Source organism: Trichosurus vulpecula, chromosome 4, assembly GCF_011100635.1.
Source record: "Trichosurus vulpecula isolate mTriVul1 chromosome 4, mTriVul1.pri, whole genome shotgun sequence".
In the NCBI taxonomy this organism is placed as follows: Eukaryota; Metazoa; Chordata; class Mammalia; order Diprotodontia; family Phalangeridae; genus Trichosurus; species Trichosurus vulpecula.
The window spans coordinates 214,185,117-214,205,404 of NC_050576.1; the positions used below are offsets into that span (position 1 = coordinate 214,185,117).

The 20,288-nt window shown below is 49.2% G+C and overlaps 1 protein-coding gene across 1 annotated transcript in view; it reads left to right on the plus strand.

The window, feature by feature from the left end:
- FASN (fatty acid synthase) overlaps positions 1–15,671 on the plus strand; it is a 53,939-nt gene extending 38,268 nt beyond the window's left edge. Inside the window, exons 24-43 of the mRNA XM_036754110.1 lie at positions 144–308; positions 452–570; positions 672–826; positions 1,104–1,307; positions 2,017–2,167; positions 2,452–2,630; positions 3,189–3,308; positions 3,606–3,728; positions 3,976–4,199; positions 4,721–4,922; positions 5,549–5,700; positions 6,079–6,170; positions 7,902–8,053; positions 8,381–8,626; positions 9,300–9,485; positions 10,762–10,989; positions 11,282–11,502; positions 12,232–12,330; positions 13,241–13,492; positions 13,970–15,671. Coding sequence (XP_036610005.1) covers positions 144–308; positions 452–570; positions 672–826; positions 1,104–1,307; positions 2,017–2,167; positions 2,452–2,630; positions 3,189–3,308; positions 3,606–3,728; positions 3,976–4,199; positions 4,721–4,922; positions 5,549–5,700; positions 6,079–6,170; positions 7,902–8,053; positions 8,381–8,626; positions 9,300–9,485; positions 10,762–10,989; positions 11,282–11,502; positions 12,232–12,330; positions 13,241–13,492; positions 13,970–14,107 — 3,408 coding nt within the window. The 3' untranslated portion in view covers positions 14,108–15,671. The remainder of the gene's footprint in view (positions 1–143; positions 309–451; positions 571–671; positions 827–1,103; positions 1,308–2,016; positions 2,168–2,451; positions 2,631–3,188; positions 3,309–3,605; positions 3,729–3,975; positions 4,200–4,720; positions 4,923–5,548; positions 5,701–6,078; positions 6,171–7,901; positions 8,054–8,380; positions 8,627–9,299; positions 9,486–10,761; positions 10,990–11,281; positions 11,503–12,231; positions 12,331–13,240; positions 13,493–13,969) is intronic.
- Positions 15,672–20,288: the final 4,617 nt, after the last annotated feature.

Here is a 20,288-nt window from a genome sequence, read left to right on the forward strand (position 1 = left end):
ACCATGGGGAGTCGGGGGAAGCTGGAGAGGTGGCTGACATCCCTATCAGCATCATGTCCTGTAGAAGTTACTGGAGAGAAGAGGCAGCACTTATGCACTGTGAGTTCCCCAGCCTGCTCCTACCTCCTTATCTCTCCTGGCAGGAGGAGTGGGAGAACGCGTTCCGGAAGGCTTCCTTGCACCTGGTGGGGCTGAAAAAGTCCTTCTATGGTTCTGTTATTTTCCTGTGCCGTCGGCAAGCCCCTCCCCAGAGCCCTGTCTTCTTGCAAGTGGAGGATACTCACTACAGATGGGTGGACTCTTTAAAGGTGAGTGCTCCCTAGGGTCCTTGGCTCCTTAAGGTCAGCTCTGATGAGCATAAGGTTGAAGCGAAGCCAGACTGCTACATACTTTGCTCGGTCCCTTCCCACTTGAGGAAAGTTTATTTTCCTTCCCTGGACTTCTCTTACAGACCCTTCTGGCAGAGCCCTCCACTCAACCAGTGTGGCTGATGGCGGCTGGCTGTGCCACCTCCGGTGTTGTGGGCATGGTGAACTGTCTCCGAAAAGAACCAGGCGGGCAGAGAATCCGGTATGGAAAGATACCAGGGCACTTGCTGATGTATCTTCTCCGTCTCCCTTCCCTCCTGCCCCAGGCAGCCCACCCTGACTCTACTCTCTTAATTCTTTCAGGTGTGTCTTGGTGTCCAACCTCAATTCCTCCTCCACCATCCCCCAGATCGGCCCATCCACCAAAGAGATGCAGATGCTACTACAAGGGGACCTGGTGATGAATGTGTACCGGGATGGAAAATGGGGGGCCTTCCGCCACTTTCCACTGAGAGAAGGTGACGATTCCCCTCCCTTCTCCTCTCCCCATACCTACCTCTAAGATACTACCGCCCTCCTCCACCCCTGGGCCCTGGGGAGCAACTTGACCCAATTCCATCTCCAGTTTGGTTGCTAGAGAGGCAGGTGAGCTAAATGATGAAGTCATTTAGCCCCCCCCCCCACTCCAGGGTTATTCTGTGGCCACATCTGTCTCTCTGAGGGAAAAAAACAACCTCTTGTCATGCAGCCAGCCCCCTCACAGTGGGACTCCTTTTGTTCCTCTCACCCCACCAGGCAAACCCATGATGCAAACAGAGCACGCCTTTGTCAACGTCTTGACCCGAGGAGACCTTTCTTCCATCTGCTGGGTGTGTTCCCCATTGCACTACACCCAGCCTACTAGCCCTAGCTCACAGCTCTGCAGGATCTACTATGCCTCACTCAACTTCCGGGACATCATGCTGGCCACTGGCAAACTCTCACCCGACGCCATCCCAGGTGCATAGACCCAGCAAATCCAAGGGGCGTGGTTGGGCGCTAGGACGACCAGAGGAGAAGGGCACATAGCCAGGACCCGGGGGACTGTCAAGGCCTAGCAGCAATCTAGAGCATTTGCCTGGGGCAGGGGGGGGCGGTGAAGAGTAGGGGTGGCAACTCTTCTTCCATGGCCCCTGCCCCAAAAACGAGAGGACTGGTTCTAGAACCTGTGTTCCTTGTAGTTCATATAGGGAAGAATCTTTTTTGTCTCCAGCCTGGTAGGACAGAACTACCACGAAGGAGTAAAAGGGAAGGTAATCCCTCCAAAGAGATGAGAAAGGCAGCCTAAGTTTTAGGTTGAGAGGTTGAAAATGTACATAAGTATTTCCAACACAGAGAGGCATTATCTCGCCTCTTCATCTGTCCCAGGACTCATATTCTTGCTCCCTAACAGCCAAGGATTTGGTGAAAAGAAGTCAATGGCTTGGGTTTTCTTTTTTTTTTTTTAACGTAGAAAAGTGACCAATCTCTCTTCTTTTTCTGGATTAGAATTAGTAGAGTTTTTAAAGCCCAAGAGGCAACATAACAACCACAGACAGGAAATGAAAGGACAGTGAAAAGCAGTGAGGAGGAAGTACCCTGAGGGGAGTGGCCCAGCCCAGGAGAAAGCAGAGGAGCTGGGCACCTGCTCTGTGTACAGGACTCACCAAGCTCTCCCCTCCCTGCCTAGGAAAATGGGCCAACCGGGACTGTATGATGGGCATGGAGTTCTCTGGTCGAGATGCTACAGGCAAACGGGTGATGGGTCTGGTGCCCGCTGAAGGCCTGGCCACCTCAACACTCCTTTCCTCAGACTTCCTTTGGGATGTGCCAGCCAACTGGTAAGTTAGTTTGAGTGCCATGCACACAAGATAGCAAGATGTCTAGGGAACCAGATTTACAGAGATCCCATCTGGAGCAGAGGGGTGAAGACAAATGTAAGGCAGAAGAGAGTACAGAGGAATAATTGTGCTACTCTAGACTTTAGTACCTCCAAGACCACTCAGGGGTTCAAGAAAATAACTAAGGAGAAGGCCAACATGGAATGGGGAGGCGGGACATAGGGGACTGGCCCAGCAGTCACTTCTGCATCAGAACCTTCTTCCCTTTGGCTCCCCATCTGCAGGACCCTGGAGGAGGCTGCCTCTGTACCTGTTGTCTATACCACAGCCTACTACTCACTGGTGGTCCGTGGGGGCATAAAAAGGGGAGAGACGGTGCTCATCCACTCTGGCTCTGGGGGCGTTGGCCAGGCTGCCATCGCAATTGCTCTGAGCATGGATTGCAGGGTCTTTACCACTGTGGGTAAGAACCATGTCCCTCCCTGCCCCTGGTTCTCCATCCCTGCTTCCTTCACACCATGCCCATCACATGCACTCTGTCCATTTTTCCTTCTCGTTCCCACTTGAAATGCTCTCTGAGTACTTCCTGCTATGTTTCAGGGTTCAGGCTGGTCAGGTCCCAGAAGAGACCCCTCCCCCTTCCCTCTTCTGAGGACGGGCCAGGAGAAAAGGTGTTTTATCTACGGTATCACTAGGATTCAGACCTGGCCAGCTGTTGGAGCCAGAACCAGAACCAGCTCTTTTCCCTCTCTTGTCTAACTGAACTCCCTGGAACTTTGAATTGTCAGTATCAAGGAAGGCGCTTCCATTGGCACCTCCCCACGCTGGCACCTGCCCTTAGACTTGAAGCAGCTGTGTTCCTAGTCCTTCCTTGCTGTATCCTGGCTTCCTTCAGTCTTCTGCAATAAAATCCCCCTCTCTAAAAAGTTCTTTCTTTGAGTCCGAGCTCCTCCAGGGCAGGAGCTGTATGTGCTATGCAGCATCTCCTGCCTTGGGCTGAACAGCAGACATGCCTCCTCAGGGTCGGCTGAGAAGCGGGCCTACCTCCAAGCCAGATTCCCCAAGCTTGATGCCACCAGTTTTGCCAATTCACGGAACACATCGTTTGAACAACATGTGCTGAAACACACTGGAGGAAAAGGTGAGCCCAGGATACCAAGGAAATGGGGAACAGGACCAAGTGGGAGAAAACCTCAACTACATTGTAAAGCATGATTTCTTAAGAAAAGGGCACTCTCTTCTTCCTAGGATAGGCAGCCAGAAGCCATAGAACATCAGCTAGTTGAGACACTGCCCAGCGTGAGAACCTTCTTTTACAGCTGGGTAGGCTGAGACCCAGAGACAAGTCTCAGGGGATTAGAAGGACAGGACAGCCCTTTCAGACTGTGGCGGGTCAAGACCAAAGGCTGATGCCAGAATCTCTTTTCCCTCGTTCCAGGAGTAGACCTCGTCCTCAATTCTCTGGCAGAGGAGAAGCTACAGGCCAGTGTTCGGTGTTTGGCTCAGCACGGTCGCTTCCTAGAAATTGGAAAATTTGATCTGTCAAACAACCATGCCCTGGGTAAGCTGTCAGCTGCAAGGGTGCAGGCTCCAAAGGCATTTGCCCTTGGTGAGGTGAGGGGATGAGAAGGTGGGAGTATCACAGCAGGGTCTAGACTTGGTCCCCACTGAACCTGAATCAGATCCAGTCTCGACCTGAGGGGGAGTGTCATTGTGCCACCATCACCATCTCCCTGCCCTCATGGCAGGTGACACAGGATTGAGATGACTCTCACATGCTTCTCCCTCCTTCCTCCCCCACCACCCAGGAATGGCTATCTTCCTAAAGAATGTGGCCTTCCACGGTATCCTGCTGGATGCCCTCTTTGAAGAAGGAAACAATGACTGGAAGCAGGTGGTAGAACTGCTGCAGGCCGGCATCCAGAGTGGTGTGGTCCAGCCCCTAAAGTGTACCGTCTTTGGAAGGGAGCAGGTTGAAGATGCCTTCCGCTACATGGCCCAAGGGAAACACATTGGAAAAGTAGTCATCAAGGTAAAGGAACTGGCGGGAGCTCCTTGGTAGGAAAGGACCATGTCCAGGAAATCCCAGGAGAGTAATTATCTTAGGGACTAACATATTTGGGAAGGGACACAAAGGAGACTGAGCTGCCAACTGACTCCATTGCTACTCGCCATCTCCCCTATTTCTCAAGCTTTCCAGGGAAAAGTCCCATAAACCTGCCCCATAAATCCATTCCAGGCTCCAACAGTCAAGAAATTCAACATCAGGTCTTAGCTAAACCCTTACTGCTAAAATGCAGACCCAGTAACTTCCTGACCATTTTCTTGAGGAGGGCAATTCTAATTCAGCACTCCTCTCCCGGGACTCATTATGCCACCTTCCTTTGACTTATATAAAAGCTCGGTCTTGGAGTCTCTGCTGGCTGAAAGGTATAACTGCTTAGACTCCTCAGCCCTGAAGCCATAGTGGCGGGACAGAGAGTGGGAGGTAGGGGAAGGCTAAAAAAGAGTAAACCTCCTACAGTATATGACAATGTGTGATGGGGGGAACAGGTCCAAGAAGAAGAGAAGAAAGCTGTGGTGGAAGAGGCAAAGCCCAACCTGATCTCGGCCATTTCCAAGACATTTTGCCCCAACTATAAGTCCTACATCATCACAGGAGGACTTGGTGGCTTTGGACTTGAATTAGCTCAATGGCTCATTCTTCGAGGGGCTGAGAAACTTGTTCTGACTTCACGTTCAGGCATTCGGACTGGTATGTGGAAGTGTGTGTGTGTGTGTGTGTGTGTGTGTGTGTAATGGCAAAGACCAAGCCATGTGTGGCTGCTAAGGGAACACAAACCCGGGGAGGTCCTGTCAGACCCCCCACCCCACCCCTACAAGATCAGAAATCTGAGGAAAGAAAGACATTAGTCAGGTGGGTGGGAGTTCGGAAGAGGGGAAAATGAATGTTACCTTTGCTAGGGGAGAGGCAAATACACTGCCAACAATGATACATGGTTCTTGCTTAATAATCATCATTTTCATAGAACTTCTGAGGTTTTAAAATGCCTTTCCAGCTATCATCTCGTTTCTTATCCTAGAATCTCATCGTAGAATCATCGTCTGTTATCCTATTTCTTATCGTAGTAGATCTGGAAGATCTCTTAGAGACCACCTAACCTAATGCATTTTATAGATCTGAACTCTGAGAGGCAAAATACCTTATTACTGTCACCTACCTCCATAGAACTAGAACCAGACCACAAGGACCGTCCAGTTTAGATCGAGGTCTGGCGGGTATAAGGACCTCTCAGCTAGCTTTGCAGCACACTCACCCAACTGGGGAGGTGGAGGCGGGACCAATATGGCCTATCCTTCCAGGATCCATTGTTTCTACAGGATATCAAGCCAAGCGGATTCACGAGTGGCAACAGGAGGGCATCCAGGTCCTTGTGTCCACAAGTAATGTGAGCACACTTGAGGGAGCCCAGCAGCTGATAGCAGAGGCCACCCAGCTTGGGCCTGTTGGGGGCATTTTCAACCTGGCTATGGTGAGTAGAGGCCCTGGCCCTGACAGAGGCTGAGGAGTGGGTGGGGGTGAGATGATGCAGCACAGGTGCTGTAGAAAGTTGCTCTCTGCAAACAGTGTGACCCAAGACTGTCACTGAAACCAGACTCCCTGGCAGGAGGAATCTCCTGCTTACCCTGAATAATTTCAAGAGTTTCCCACATCTATTTCCTGATTTCTGCTTGGGAATTTGTCTTCTGTAAGGGGAACATGCCTCCAAAAGATTAAGAATAAAAGAATTGGAACCCTGGGCCAAGGCAGGGTGGGTTTCTGCAAGGGAGAGAGCAAAGTTACCCTGGGGAAGCCCTGGTCCCACTTCCTCCTAACAGGACCACTGAGGACCTTTTCTCCTCCTACTCAGGTCCTGAGAGATGCCATGTTGGAGAACCAAACCCCAGAATTCTTCCAGGATGTCAACAGGCCCAAGTACAACGGCACGATTAACTTGGACAGGTAAAAGGACCATGGGCAAGGAGATCTGAAATGCTGCCGCTTAAATTCTCTTTTTTGCACACTTCTGACAGCACAACCTCAGTTCAAACCATGCAGTTGAGCCCATCACAGTAGCTGATGGGGTCACTACGTTAACAGGGTAGAGATAAAAGAGAAAAGGGGCCGGGACAGAACCTTGGAGGGACATCCCTAGTTAGGCTATGTGACGTGCATGAGGATTCAGCAAAGGAGACTGAGAAGAGGTCAGGCATGTTAGAGCAAGCATCATAGAAATCCAGAGAGAAGCAAGCATCCAGGAAGACTAGTCAACACAATCAGATGTCACAAAGACGTCAAGACAGACGAGATTGAGAAAAGGCCATTTTATTTAGCAATTAAGAAATCGCCAACTCTGGGGAGAGTGGTTTCATTGAGAGGTGAGGTCAGACGCCAGATTACAGAGGATTTAGAAGACAGTGAGAGGAGATTTAAAGGCAATCCGTTTTATAGCCCAGTACCTTGCCAAAGCTGTATAAAGGGAGAACAGGAATGGTTGGATCTTTAAAGACAGGAGAGACCCAGAGTGTATGTAGGTAACAGGAAAGGGAACAGTAACTAGGGAAAAATTTAAAATTATAGAATGGAAGAGTGAAGGGAGAAGGGGATGAGCCTAAGGATGCTCGTGACAGGGCTAGCCTTGACTAGGAGAAGAGCCATCTCTTCATCAGAGACTGGAGCAAAGGAAGAGATAACGGGGGTAGTATTAAGGAGGGGAGAAGATAGAACTCATGGCAAATGGCCTGGATTTTGTGGGTAAAGTATGAATCTTGAGGAGAGAAGAGAAGGTTTGTGGTGGGTAGGATGGAGCATCAATTAGGGAGGCATTCAAAGGATGGCCATGTTGAGATTAGGTGATGTCAGTTACATAAATTTATAGTGGATCAGTCAGTTTGGCAAGACCTCCAGTCCTGTTCAGCGGCACATAAGGAAGAGCAGGGAGGTGGATGATGTCCATCCAGGGTTGGCGTTGGGCAAGGTTCTTTTGACAGTAGGACAAAGGAAGCAAGCAAAAAGTGTGCATAGGCAAAGTGTCATAAGGACTGTGAGAAGAGAGTGATGCTTATCAGCCAAGGCTTGTGGTGTAGGATAAGGCAGAGAGGGGAAGGGGGTGAAGAAGGGTTTATAAAAGAAGCTGTGTCTAGCAAGCCACCTCCCTCATGGGCCATTCTGGCTTAATGGCTTAATAAGTAACTCATTTATTCAGTAAACATTTTATTGAACGCCTACTCTGTGCCAAGGTTAATCCTGTGTGGCAATTTTCATGATGAAATGGGATGAGGTGTGGGTTTCCATGGGAACCTAATGACCTGTAAGCTCCTGTTCTATCGATAGCACATATTCTGTACCTATAGTAGCTAGGCAACTCTTTGATTAGCCACACCAATGGAAAGGGGCTGTGCCATCCAAAAAAAAATCTTCCTGGTTGGTTTTGGAGGGTGTTACAGGGTAATCTCATTTGGTTTTCAAATCTGCCTTCCTAAGTATGTTTGTTTAGTCTCATATTAAAATGAGAACATGTTCTTTGAAAACATTACTTTGGATGGTGGGGAGTGGGTCCAGAGTGCTGACATCCAGATGCACACAGGAGCTGGAAAGCTAGAAATAAAATACCTTCCCCAGACCATCCAGGGGGTAGGGCAATGTGGAAGGGAATAGCAAGTGATGTGTCATGTTCTTGGGTTGCTCCTTTAGAGTGTCACGGGAAAAATGCCCAGAGCTGGATTATTTTGTGGCCTTCTCATCGGTGAGCTGTGGGCGAGGCAATGCTGGGCAGAGTAACTATGGCTTTGCCAACTCCACCATGGAGCGTATCTGTGAGAAGCGGAAGCATGATGGCCTTCCAGGTAACCCAGAGCTGAGAGAGGTCATACACGTAGGCCCCCTCCAACCTGCTACCACTAAGCTCATCCATAGGATGGACGCCTATGGGCTTGGGCCACTTTTCCCATCTTCTCAGGGAACCCATTCCAACCAATGAGAGAGCCTCTTTTTCTGGTAACCCCCTATCATAACCTTTGTGCTCACAATGACCCTGCTTCCTCACTAGGATTATGTCACTCTCTGTCCACCGGGCCTTGCTGTACAGTGGGGAGCCATTGGTGACGTGGGTGTTCCTTTGTGCTCACAATAACCCTGCTTCCTCACTAGGAATGTCACTCTCTCTTCACCAGGCCTCGCTGTACAGTGGGGAGCCATTGGTGATGTGGGCATTGTCCTGGAAGCCATGGGCACCAATGACACTGTGATTGGGGGGACCCTGCCCCAACGCATCTCTTCCTGTCTGGAAGTCTTGGACCTCTTCCTTAACCAGAACCACCCCGTCATGAGCAGCTTCGTGCTGGCTGAGAAGAAGGTGGTATCCCTTGGGGATGGAGATGGCCAGAAGGACCTGGTGAAAGCAGTGGCACACATCCTAGGTGAGCTATAATGAGCCTTGTGTAATGGCCCCTGTCGTCAGGACCTACTTAGTCAGGACTGTCCAGGCAATGTTCCACCTGGCCATTGTCTCAGAAGATGGTTCGGTTCTATGGGCATCCTTCTAGCTTTATCCAGGCAGATGTTCCAGCTGGCCATTGTCTCAGAAGATGATTCGGTTCCATGGGCATCCTTCTAGCTTTATCCAGGCAGATGTTCCACCTGGCCATTGTCTCAGAAGATGGTTCGGTTCTATGGGCATCCTTCTAGCTTTATCCAGGCAGATGTTCCACCTGGCCATTGTCTCAGAAGATGGTTCGGTTCTATGGGCATCCTTCTAGCTTTATCCAGGGAGATGTTCCACCTGGCCATTGTCTCAGAAGATGGGACGGCTCTATGGGCATCCTTGCAGCTTGGGATGTTCCTATGAACAACCCTAACTTCCTGAATCCCATTTGTATTTTCAGCCTTTAGAACCTCTTAAGATAGCAAGGTCAGTATGCTCACCCCACACATGGTGTGCCCCAGCCCAGTCCAGGGCAGCATCTTGCCTTAGTTCATCTTATCTTTGAGAACAGGAGCGTAGAACACAGGTAGGCTCTTGCCTGGTCTCCTCAGCCCCAGGAGTGTCCTTCTTACTCTCATTGTTGATACGGAAGCGTCTCTCTCCTCCAGGCATACGAGATGTAAGCACACTGAACCCAGATAGTACCCTGGCTGATCTGGGCCTGGACTCCCTGATGGGGGTGGAAGTGAGGCAGACCCTGGAGCGGGAGTACGACATAGTCATGGCCATGAGGGAGATCCGGCAGCTCACCATCAAGAAGCTGAGAGAGCTCTCATCCCAGCCCGGAACGGAAGGTGAGTTGGTATAGAAGCAAGGCGTGGGTCTAGCGGTTCCTGGCCAATGCCAAGGTGATGGAGAGGGCCAGAAGGACCTGGTGAAAGCAGTGGCACACATCCTAGGTGAGCCATGATGAACCTTGTCTAATGGCCCCTGTGCTAAGGACCCTACCTAGTCAGGGCTCTCCAGACAGGCATTCCACCTGGGCATTCATTGTCTCGGAAGATTTTTGAGGGAGAACTTCTTTTCTTGAGTCTCTAGAAGAGCAGTCCCAAGCTGACAGTCATCTTCCCCTGTTCCCTGCCTAGCTCACTTGGTTTCCAGATGGTGTTACTGAGGCCAGGGCTGTGGACGCCATTCTTCTGTGACTCACTTGACTTTGACCTGTTCCAGTGTTGCAGACTCACTTCCCCTAACTCTGACTGGGGTGATGGGGGGCTGGGTGGGAGACTTTGGGTCTCCCAACACAAATTCATTTCGGAGAGAGGGTGCGCCTATCTTCATAGAACACTCAGCTCAAGTGCCTCTTGTACACGAAACCTTTCCCGATTCCCCTGACCCCTAACGAATAGTGCTTGCCTTCCAGTTACTGTTGTATATTTACTTTGTACACTTCACAGTGTCTCCTCCAGTAGAATGTAAGCTCCCCAAGAGCAAAATCTTATTTCGTTTTTGAAATTCCTCAATTCCCAGCACAGTGCCTCACATAGTTTGTTGTTGTTAAGTCGTTGTACACTTGTGTCTGACTCTATGATCCCGCTCGGGGTTTCCTTGACAAAGATACTGGAGCACTTTGCCATTTCCTTCTCCAGCTCGTTTTACAGATAAGGAAACTGAGGCAAACAGGGTTAAGTGACTTGCCCAAGGTCACACAGCTACTAAGTGTCCAAGGCCAGATTTGAACTCAAGAAGATGAACCTTGCTGACTTCAGCCCAGCACTGTATCCACTGTGCCACCTGGATGGATGGATGGATGCTTAGGGACTGACCAGAACTAGTCAGAAAAGCTAGCTGTCCCAGGGAGATGGGCATGGGGATTGGAAGCCAAGATCTCGGCATCTCCTCTATATCCTTGGGGCTAGAATCCCAGGGGTCCTACTTTAACTACTGCTGAGGAGACAAATGGAGTGAGGTGCTCTGTCCTCTAGAGATCATAGAATTTAGAACTAAAAGAGATCATCATTTTGCAAATGGAGAAACCAAGGTTAAATGGCCCACCAAAGATCACATGGGTGGTAAAGAGAACTCAGGTTGGGCTGTGTAACAAGGTATCTGTACTTTCTCCTCTTCAAGAATTGAAGTCTCCCCCGGTCAAAGAAATCAGCCCCATCCGAGAAGCCAAACTGAATCTGGGGAACCTGCTGGTGAACCCTGAGGGGCCAACCATCACTCTGCTCAATGCCGTGCAGAGCACTGAGCGACCCCTCTTCCTGGTCCACCCCATTGAGGGCTCCATCACTGTGTTCCACAACCTCGCTGCCAAACTCAGCATCCCTACGTACGGCCTGCAGTGCACTAAAGGTAACCAGCCACACTACTCCAGCTGGGAGATGGGATGCATAAAGCAGCCTGCTTCCAGAGATAGCTCCTCTCCAATGGTGGAGGATTGAATGGGGTCCAAGCTCCATAACTGCTTCCTGCTGATCAGGCTAATACTGGGTCTTTTCTCTGCCACTTAACTCTAACTATGAGCCATACTATTGTCTCGGACCCCATAACCTCAGAAATGTTAGGAAGGCCTTCCTGAGGTTTGACCTAAATCTCTTACAACATACCAACTTCTCATTATGTTTTCTCTGCCTCCCTTTTCTAGCTGCTCCCCTGGACAGCATCCAGAGTCTGGCTTCCTACTATATTGACTGTATCAAGCAGGTCCAGCCCGAGGGGCCGTACCGCATTGCCGGCTACTCCTATGGGGCTTGTGTGGCCTTTGAAATGTGCTCTCAGCTGCAAGCCCAGCAAAACCCATCCCACTCAAACAACAGCCTCTTCCTGTTTGACGGGTCTCATGCCTACGTTTTAGCCTACACACAAGTAAGGACAAGGGGGCCTAAGGGGCACTTCCAGAGACCAGCCTCCCAACCAGCCCAGATGCAGACAAATAGAGGCCCTGTCCCATAACCAAACCAAAGCCCCAAACAATCCAATAACCAAATAAGTACAGCAGGAAACTCTGTGCCCCTCAGGACTTCAGAAGAGCTATGTTTTCAGCACTTTGGTGGCTACTTCCACCAACCGTTTGCAACTCTCCCGCACCTCAGTGGATGGTTTTAGGAGTGACTGTGGCCAGAAGCTGACCTTCTGTTGGTGCACCCACCACAAACTTAGTTAGCCTAGTCCTTGGGCCACAGGCACAGACATCACGGGGTCTTGCCAGCTCAGGAGGACATACCAGATCTCAGGCTCTGCTGCCTTTAAGAATTCAGGTTATCGTCACTACTCACCATGAGGAAGTGTCAAAGTAGAACTTCTCTGCCATAGTATAAGGATGTATGTGTAGAGACAGGCCCGAAGCATGGCAAATAGGGAGATGATGGTTGTCCTTGGAGTCAAAACATAGTTTCACGTTCCAGCCCCATCCTTGACTAGAGCCAGTCAATCTCTGAACCTCAGCTCCCTCTCCTAGAAAGTAAGGACAAGACTATTCTCCCTACCCACCTCCCAGGAACACTGACCCATAGAGCAACCAGAGAGTCTCCTGCGGCAGGTGCCTCTGGACTCTGGCCTTGTTCAGCCTCAGTGACTCCCACCTCTCCTTTCCAGAGCTATCGAGCCAAGCTGACCCCGGGCTGTGAAGCAGAAGCAGAGACTGAAGCGATGTGTGCCTTTGTCCAGCAGTTCACAGACACTGAATACAACAAGGTCACTTCCCTCAGCCCCCTCCCTCTGGCCACACTACCACCTGCCTCCTGGTCCTCTCTGCCGTGAAGCAGAGTGGACTGAAATCATCCCTCCTTCCCTTCTTTCTTCTCTTCCTCCCCCTCCCTCCTTCCCTTTCTCCTCTCACTCTCTCCTTACTTCCCTTTCCTCCCTCCCTCTATCCTTCCCTGCCTCCCATTCTCTTTCCCTCTCTCCCTCTATCCATCACTCTTTCCCTCCCTCTCTCCCTCCCCCTTCATTTGCCCAAGACCCACTCTACTAGGTTCTCTCCAGTCTTATTTCCCACTTTTCCCTAAGTTGTATCCTCGGGCTTCAGCCAAATTGGACTCATCCCTCCTCCCTACGTTGAACTTCTTTACGTTGAACTCATAGCTTCTGCTATGAGAGACTGTGGTGAGAAAGCTGGCCTTGAAGCCAGGAAGACCTGGGTTCATAATCCACTCACTCCTAGACAACTTTTGTATCCTGCCACAGCCCCCATCACGGTGCCTGAGCTCAGTTAATAGGGGCTCAAATAATATGCCCATCCTGCTGATCTTAACTTCAAAGTCCTCCAACATTCAGAGGGAAAACCAAGCCTGAGCATCCACAGACCTGGGTTCTGGTCCAGACTTGACCACTGACGCTCAGTGTGACCTTGAGAAAAAGTCAGTTTGCTTTCCTGGGTCTGAGTTTCCTCCTCTTCTTAAATGAGGTTGGACTGAATGATCCCCAAGGGCCCTTCCAGTTGGGCTATTGCCTGCTGACTTGTAAGTTTGAAAAGAAAAAGAAAAAAATATGCCCATGTTTGCAGGGCTTTAGACAAGGGGAAGGATGACCAGACTTCCACTAGTTTGGGTCCTGGTGCTCTCTAACCCTGTTCCCTTCTCCCTGGCCTCTCCTCCCCCTGCAGGTGCTGGAGGTGCTCCTGCCCTTGAAGGACCTTGAAGCCCGGGTCTCTGCCACAGTGGACCTGATAACCCAGAACCACAGGCATATCAACCGCACAGAGCTCAGCTTCGCTGCATTCTCCTTCTACCACAAGCTGAGGGCTGTGGAGCAATACATACCCAAAATCAAGTATCACGGCAATGTGACCCTGCTGAGGGCCAAAACCAGCAGCGAGTACGGCGAGGGTCTGGGCAAGGACTACAACCTATCTGAGGTAAGGCCTTCTGCATGCCCTTCAAGACCACGCTCTCCCTACCCTGCCCCAGAGGCACACGTGGCAAATCCCCGATCCCTACACAGGCTCGCTCCGTCATTTGTCCACGGTGATGCTTCTAATACTGCTGGAATCCTATGGGACAGTGGTTTCAATGAAATTTCTCTCCTAAAGCTTGCAGCGTATGATGCGATGCAGAAAGACCCCTAGCCTCAGAGACCTGGGTTCTAATCCCAAGGTTACTGTCCCTGAGCACGGCTCCTCACCTCTCTGAGGGGTCAGACTAGATGACTTTGAAGGCCCCTCCTATCTCCCAGCATGCTCTGCTTCTCAGAAGAAACCTCATTTCCCCCTTTCCATCCCTGCAGTGAGCAAGAAGGCCACAGGGAAGCTATCTGGTTGGCCTTGGAAGGCAGCTGGGGTAGAGAGGGGGTGGGATACTAAAGCCTTAACCGACTCATTGGCTTTTTTTCCCAGGTCTGTGATGGAAAAGTGTCTGTCCATGTCATTGAAGGTGACCACCGTACATTGTTGGAGGGCAGTGGCCTGGAGTCCATCATCGGCATCATCCACAGTTCACTAGCAGAGCCTCGAGTCAGCGTACGAGAGGGCTAGGTCTCTTCCCCGTCTCCCGGTTCCTTCCCACAGCCACGGCCACATGTCCTGTCACTGGCAGGAGATGGAATTATGATGACTTTTCTTGTCATTAAAACATTCCCCCCCATACCTCCTCTTCCCCCAGCTCACACCACTCTCCACCTCCCACCCTAAGGAGATGCCCCATTAATACAATTCCACACCTAAGCCGGGTCTGAAGGAGAGTCCTCCTGGTGGTACCCCATCCTACTGCCCTCCGCCTTTGTCTGCTCCAATCGGTACCCTTGCCGTCCTTGCCCGGCACGTTTGGAATAGATACACGCACACACACACACACACACACACACACACTTATCCCTCGCCACTTCCCCTGCCCACAGTCTCCCAGGTAGGAGTAAAATTGGTTCAAGGCCATTATCGTCTGTGATCATCCCTTACCATGTTCCCCATGCAAAAACTAAAGGCCATTTGCAACTAGCCAGGCACCAAGACCAGGATGCCAGGTTCCAGGCTGATTTGGAGATTTCTTCTTTTGATCTGTGAAGAATCAGCCAGTGGCCAGCAAGAAGATGGATGGGGCTGAACCTTTTTCATAACCATGTGGTGTTTTTTGTTGTGTTTTCATTCTTCATTTGAAACTTTGTATTTATTGTATCATCAGCAAAAAAATGTTCCAGAGTATTCATCTACCATTTGTGAAAAGACCAGAAGAAATGCCCCTTGGCAGATTTTTTTTAAATCCAGAATTCTCTGGTTGTTCCTTTCCATGTTTTATTTTGTCTGGAACATCTTTGTTTTGCTTTTACCATAGCTGTCCATCTCAACCTGATAGTGAAGAAGTGAAGCTTCCCATTCTCCCTCCTCTCATTTCCAGGAAGGGGAGAGCATAGTGGGGTGGGAGTGTGGCCTGCCCCGCCTGTTCCTCCTGCCCTTTCCTGGAGCAGCATGAAGGAACAGAGAAAAATGGGGTGGGGGAAAACCCCACCCAAGGAATTGCCAGCCTGGAGTGGTTTCAGGAGCAAAGGAGTGAGCTTCACCGGAAGGTCATCCACAATGGGAGAGCCTGTGTGAGAACTTAATTCTCAAAAAGAGACATTTTATCCCCCTGGGACCCAGTCTCCTTGCCACCACGTGCTGGTGTGCTACATGGGCCTTCAGGGCAGTGGACAAGTGATTCCCAGCTGCATTTATGATACAGAGGCTATTGGGACAGGAGCCAGGATTCTACCACCTCCCCCACAGGGGCCCCCTTCTCATTTCTTCTGGCTGGGGGGGGCCTCCTTGGAGGCTGGTTCTGAGCCTGTGCCTGGCTGCTAGCACCGCCCCTCTGTGGATCGTGGCTGGGGCACTGTTTGTTTTTTTGTTTGTTTCTGTTTTTTGTCTTTTGTTGTTTTTTTTTAAAGAGATACATTTAATTCAAACTGCTGCTTGAATTTTGAAAATGTCAATGTAATTGTCAATGTAAAGAATCATGTCTGGATCCTGTTTCATTCTTACACCCACTTGATGAAAGTGTTACTCTTGAGATTGTCCTGTTCCCCACCCCACAGCCCTCCTGATATTAAACCACATGGGATCTCTGGCTTGGCTCCTCTGCCTGTTTTCTCCCTCTCCATTCCTCCATGATGCTCTGCCTGGCAACCTGTGGGCAGGATACAGCATTAGTAGTGGTCTCCTCCCTGATCCCTGGCCTAGAAGAAAGGGTGGGAAGATCAAGCTTTGTGTAGGATAATTTCAAAAATAGAATTATGAGGTATCAGGCTTTCTATGGTAGGTGAGATTTCAGCTGAAACTTAAGGGAAGCCAGGAGGTGGAGATGAGGAAGAGAATTCCAGACCTAGGGAGATTCAATGAAAATGCCTAGAGCTAAGAGAAGGTGTCTTACTCTAGGAATTGCAAGGAGGACCCTCCTTGTATTAAAGAATATGGGGGGTGGGGCAAGAGATGAAATATAAAGGGCTTTGAATGTCAAGAAGGATTTTGCATTTGATCCCAGCAGTGACAGGGAACTGCTGGAGTTTAAGTAAGGAGGTCAGACCAGTACTTTAGGATAATCACTAGCAGCTGAATGGAATATGGATTGGAGTGGAGAGAAACTTGCAAGCACAAAAAAAGGCCCTGTATCAGAGTGGTGGCAGTGTCAGGAGAGAAAGGAGCATATTCAAAAGAAAAAGGTGAAATCAACAGGCCTTGGCAACAGATTGGACATGGAGGGGTGAGAGCGAGTGAGTCAAAGATGACACCTAGCTTGTAAGCATGGGAGAGTGGGGGGCTGATGGTATGCTCCACAGTAATGGGGAAGTTTGGGGGAAAGATTCAGTTTTGGATAGCTGGAGTTTATGTTGTCTACTGGACATCCAGTTCAAGATGTCTGAAAGGCAGTTGGAGGTGTAAGAGTGATGGGCAGCAGGGGAGCTAAGACTGGATAAGTAGATCTGAGAATCATCAGTATAAAAATGTTAAATCTATGGGAGCTGATGAGATCACCAAAGGAGTACTGAGTGAGAAAAGAAGGGAGCCATGGGACATCCCACCCACCATTAGTGGGTGTCACTGGATAGATTCCAGCAAGGAGTGGTAATATAGGAGAACAAGGAATGAATGAGGTCCCAAAAACCTAGGGAGAACTGTATCAAGGAGGTGATTCACAGTGTCAAAAGGCTGAAGAGATGCCGGATTCCCATACTAAAACCTACCCTTCTATACCATGACCTCCAATCCCTTGACCCTTTGGTTCTCTCCTAGGCCAACACTCCTGCGCTAGACAAGCTTTCTTCCTTTCCTCGTCTCAGCCTGCAAGAAAAATGAGGATGGGGAGAAGGCCAATTTTGAGATCAAGAGATCGTTAGTAACTTCAGACAGCAGTTTTACTTGAATTTAGTTCAGAAGCCAGGTTGTAGAAAGGAGAGGAAGTAGAGGTACCTATTGTAGATGGCTTTCTCAAGGAGTTCCAAATTACAAAAGGCAAAAGAGATGTGGGACAGCAATAGGGATGGAATGATCAAATAAGGATTTTCTGAGTATGGGGGAGACAGGCATAATGTGTAGGCAGTAGGGAAGGAGCCAGTAGACAGGCAGAGTTAGAAGTGAGGATGACGGGGAAATCTGCTGAAGACAAAGCAAAATGGGAGTGCTCGTACAAATAGAGGAGTTTGCCTTGGCGAAGACTAGGGCAATCTCTTCAAATGAGACAGGAAATAGTGGCAGAAGACATCCAAATGATGTGAGACGAGGCAGGGAGAAGAAAGAGCTCCTGGTGAATGGCCTCAGTTTTTTCAGTAAAATATGAGCAAGGTTCTCAGCTGAGAGGGTGGAGGGAGGGGAGACAGAAGGTTTAGAAGGGCCTCAGTGGAATGGGATAATGAGTTGAAAAGAGAAATGTAGAAGGATTTCCTAGCAGGGAACTGAGGGCCTTATTGAGATTAGGTAACAAATTTGTAGTGAGCCCAATCAGAGCAGTTGGGTGATTTTCTCCACCTTCATTCAGCAAAGTTGCAAAGGCAACAAATGGTGGAACTGATGCAAGGCCGAGGTTCGTCAAGGCGCAACTGGTGACTCAAGTGGGGCAGTGACTCAAGAGGATAGTGTAGAGGTGCGCTGGTTTGTAAGGGATCAGAATGAGGAAAGGAGCAGGGTGTGGCTGGTGTGGGGATGATGGCCTGGGAGAGAACTGAGGAGGGTCAAGAAATTGTAAGTCACAGTGGGATTTGGTATGAGAAGGCAGAGAAAGAGGTAGAAAGCCAATAGATTGTGATCATATAAGGGAATTTTAGAGTTCTTGAACATGGAGGTGGTACATTTGTAGGTGATGGAAAGGCCAAGGGTATGACCATCTTTGTGTGTAGCTGAGGTCACAGGAAGTGAGTGGGTTGAGGAACTGGGAGGTAATGGTGTTTGAGGCAGTATCAGTATGTATGATGAAGTCCCCTAATGTGAGGGTGGGAGTTGGAGAGGAAAGGCTGTGAGCCAAGTGCTGAACTCATGAGGAAGGAAGGGAGGGTCCTGAGGGTCTGTAAAGAACTATCATAACTTTGATTGGGTGAAAGATGTGTACTGTATGGCCCTTGAAGGGAGTGCTGGTGATGAGGGAGAGACTAGAAGTGGCAATGAGGAGCCAGAATATTCCAACTCTCACACTTTGATCAGTGAGCCAAAGAGAATGACTAAAAATGTAGCCAGTACTGGAAAGGGTGGTCAGGGAGGCTGTGATTATCAGGGGTAGCTGGGTCTAAGTTATAGGCCTAAGATGGATATGGAATAGGCCTTCCAGAGAGCACAGTGAAAGGGGTAGATAGTATTTGGTTAAAACTTTGGGAGAGGTGGGTTGAGGGGGATGTAAATAAGGAACTGAGTAGTGGAGGATGGGCAATGGAGTCTGGGTGATGACCTACAGAGGTTCAGAGTCAACGGAATGTATAGGGTATGACTGAGTATGAGTATGCGAAACATTAAGCAAGAGATTCCTCTCTGCTTCCCAGCAAGAGACTAGAGATCAGAGAGACACATGGGCAGCACAGAATGGAAGACCCATTATTAGATGGAAGTCTCCCATTTCTCCACTCCTCTTCCTTCTGGAAGCTGGAGATTAGGTAGGGGATGGTGCAGCAGGAGATGAAAGACATACTGTAAATATGCTGCAGGGGATGAAAGTCAGTTTTCCATATGGTAGGAGATAGAAGTCCAGACCCACAGGTTAGGAAGTCGCACCTGGCCAATTTTCCTCAGGAGTCTGGCACAGAATGAGATGGAAGCCAAGCTCAGGGGAGAGAAATGACCTGAAGCCTTGTCAATCCTAAAAGTGATGAAGAGGGACCTGCCACAACTGCAAAGCTCCCAAGTGGAATCAGGGATTGTAGGGATCAAATAATGTAGAAGAGATCTGGAGAGCTAGAACCCTTCAGGAACACGGTCTCATTGAACATGAAGAAGGAAGCAGTGTAGTGACAGAGGCCTACTCCATTTACCCAACAAACATTTCTTAAGCAGCTACTATATGAAACACTACTGGTGACATGAGAAAGCACAGGAAAAAAAAATAATTAAAAGACAGCCCTAACCTTTGAGTTGTTACCTTAGATGAGAAGATAAAAAATCCATTGAGCCCAATGAGGCAACAGTTACAAAGCAAGATAGAAACAAATGTTTAAGAATATTGTAGTGAACACCACACACCTGAGTCAAGGTCCCAAGGCTGTGCTACCACCTACCTGTGTCTGGATGGGTCACCTCACCTCTCTGAGGGTGTTAGACTACACAACTAAGGAAGTCCTTGCCTATTCCTCAGCATTGGATGACTTCTTAGAAGAAACCAAACAATCTCTCCTCCTTTCCCTCCCTTGTTCATAAAAGGACATGGAATAAAAATGTCATCAGGGCAGACTGACAGGGTTAGTTAGGTGAGACTTCGAGGACGTATGCATAGAGTTCTCGAAAGCTTGAGTTCAAGAACTTAATTCTTGCAAACCAACAGAAAGGAGACAGGATTCTATTTTAGGTGCAGGCCATAGCACGAACAAAGATGTAAGAGCATCTGATGTGACGGAGTCGCCTGACTAGTAGAAAAACCATTTTGGGTGGTAATAAATGAAAAATGAAGACCGAAGGGTGCTTGAGGGGCCATTTTTATATTTTTGAGAATGAACACCAGAAGATACAAACTGATGGGAGTTGCAGAAGGTGGGACTGAGGGGAAGCTGAATGACGGATCTACAAGTGACTCATCCTATGCCTCAGTGGGCATCTCTGTCTACTGCCACAGATTCCAAGGAAGGAGTTTGCATATTTTCCCTTCCATTGGAAACCTGAAGGAAGGAAAGGGAGAATGGTGTCCAGGGTATTATGTATAGTCCTGCCTTTTGCAAATATCCCTCCCTGCCCCTCGGTTCATCTGGAACTCCAGCCCTGCAACTCATGGAGGGATGTATATACCCCTGACCCATCAAGTATGGGCCTCCATAACACAAACCTATTTCACAGGGTTGTTGTTGCATTAGACGCTCTTTGTAAAACATGAAATAAACAGTATGTAGAAGTGAGTTATATAAGGCAGCATGACATCATTCACCACTCATTTTCTGACCTGAAATTTATATAATGATAATAACATTTATAAAGCTCTTTCAAGTGTGGGAAGCATTTGGCATTACCTGATCTTATAAAGTCATGAGGTAGGCAGTCCTATTCCCATTTATTGATGAGG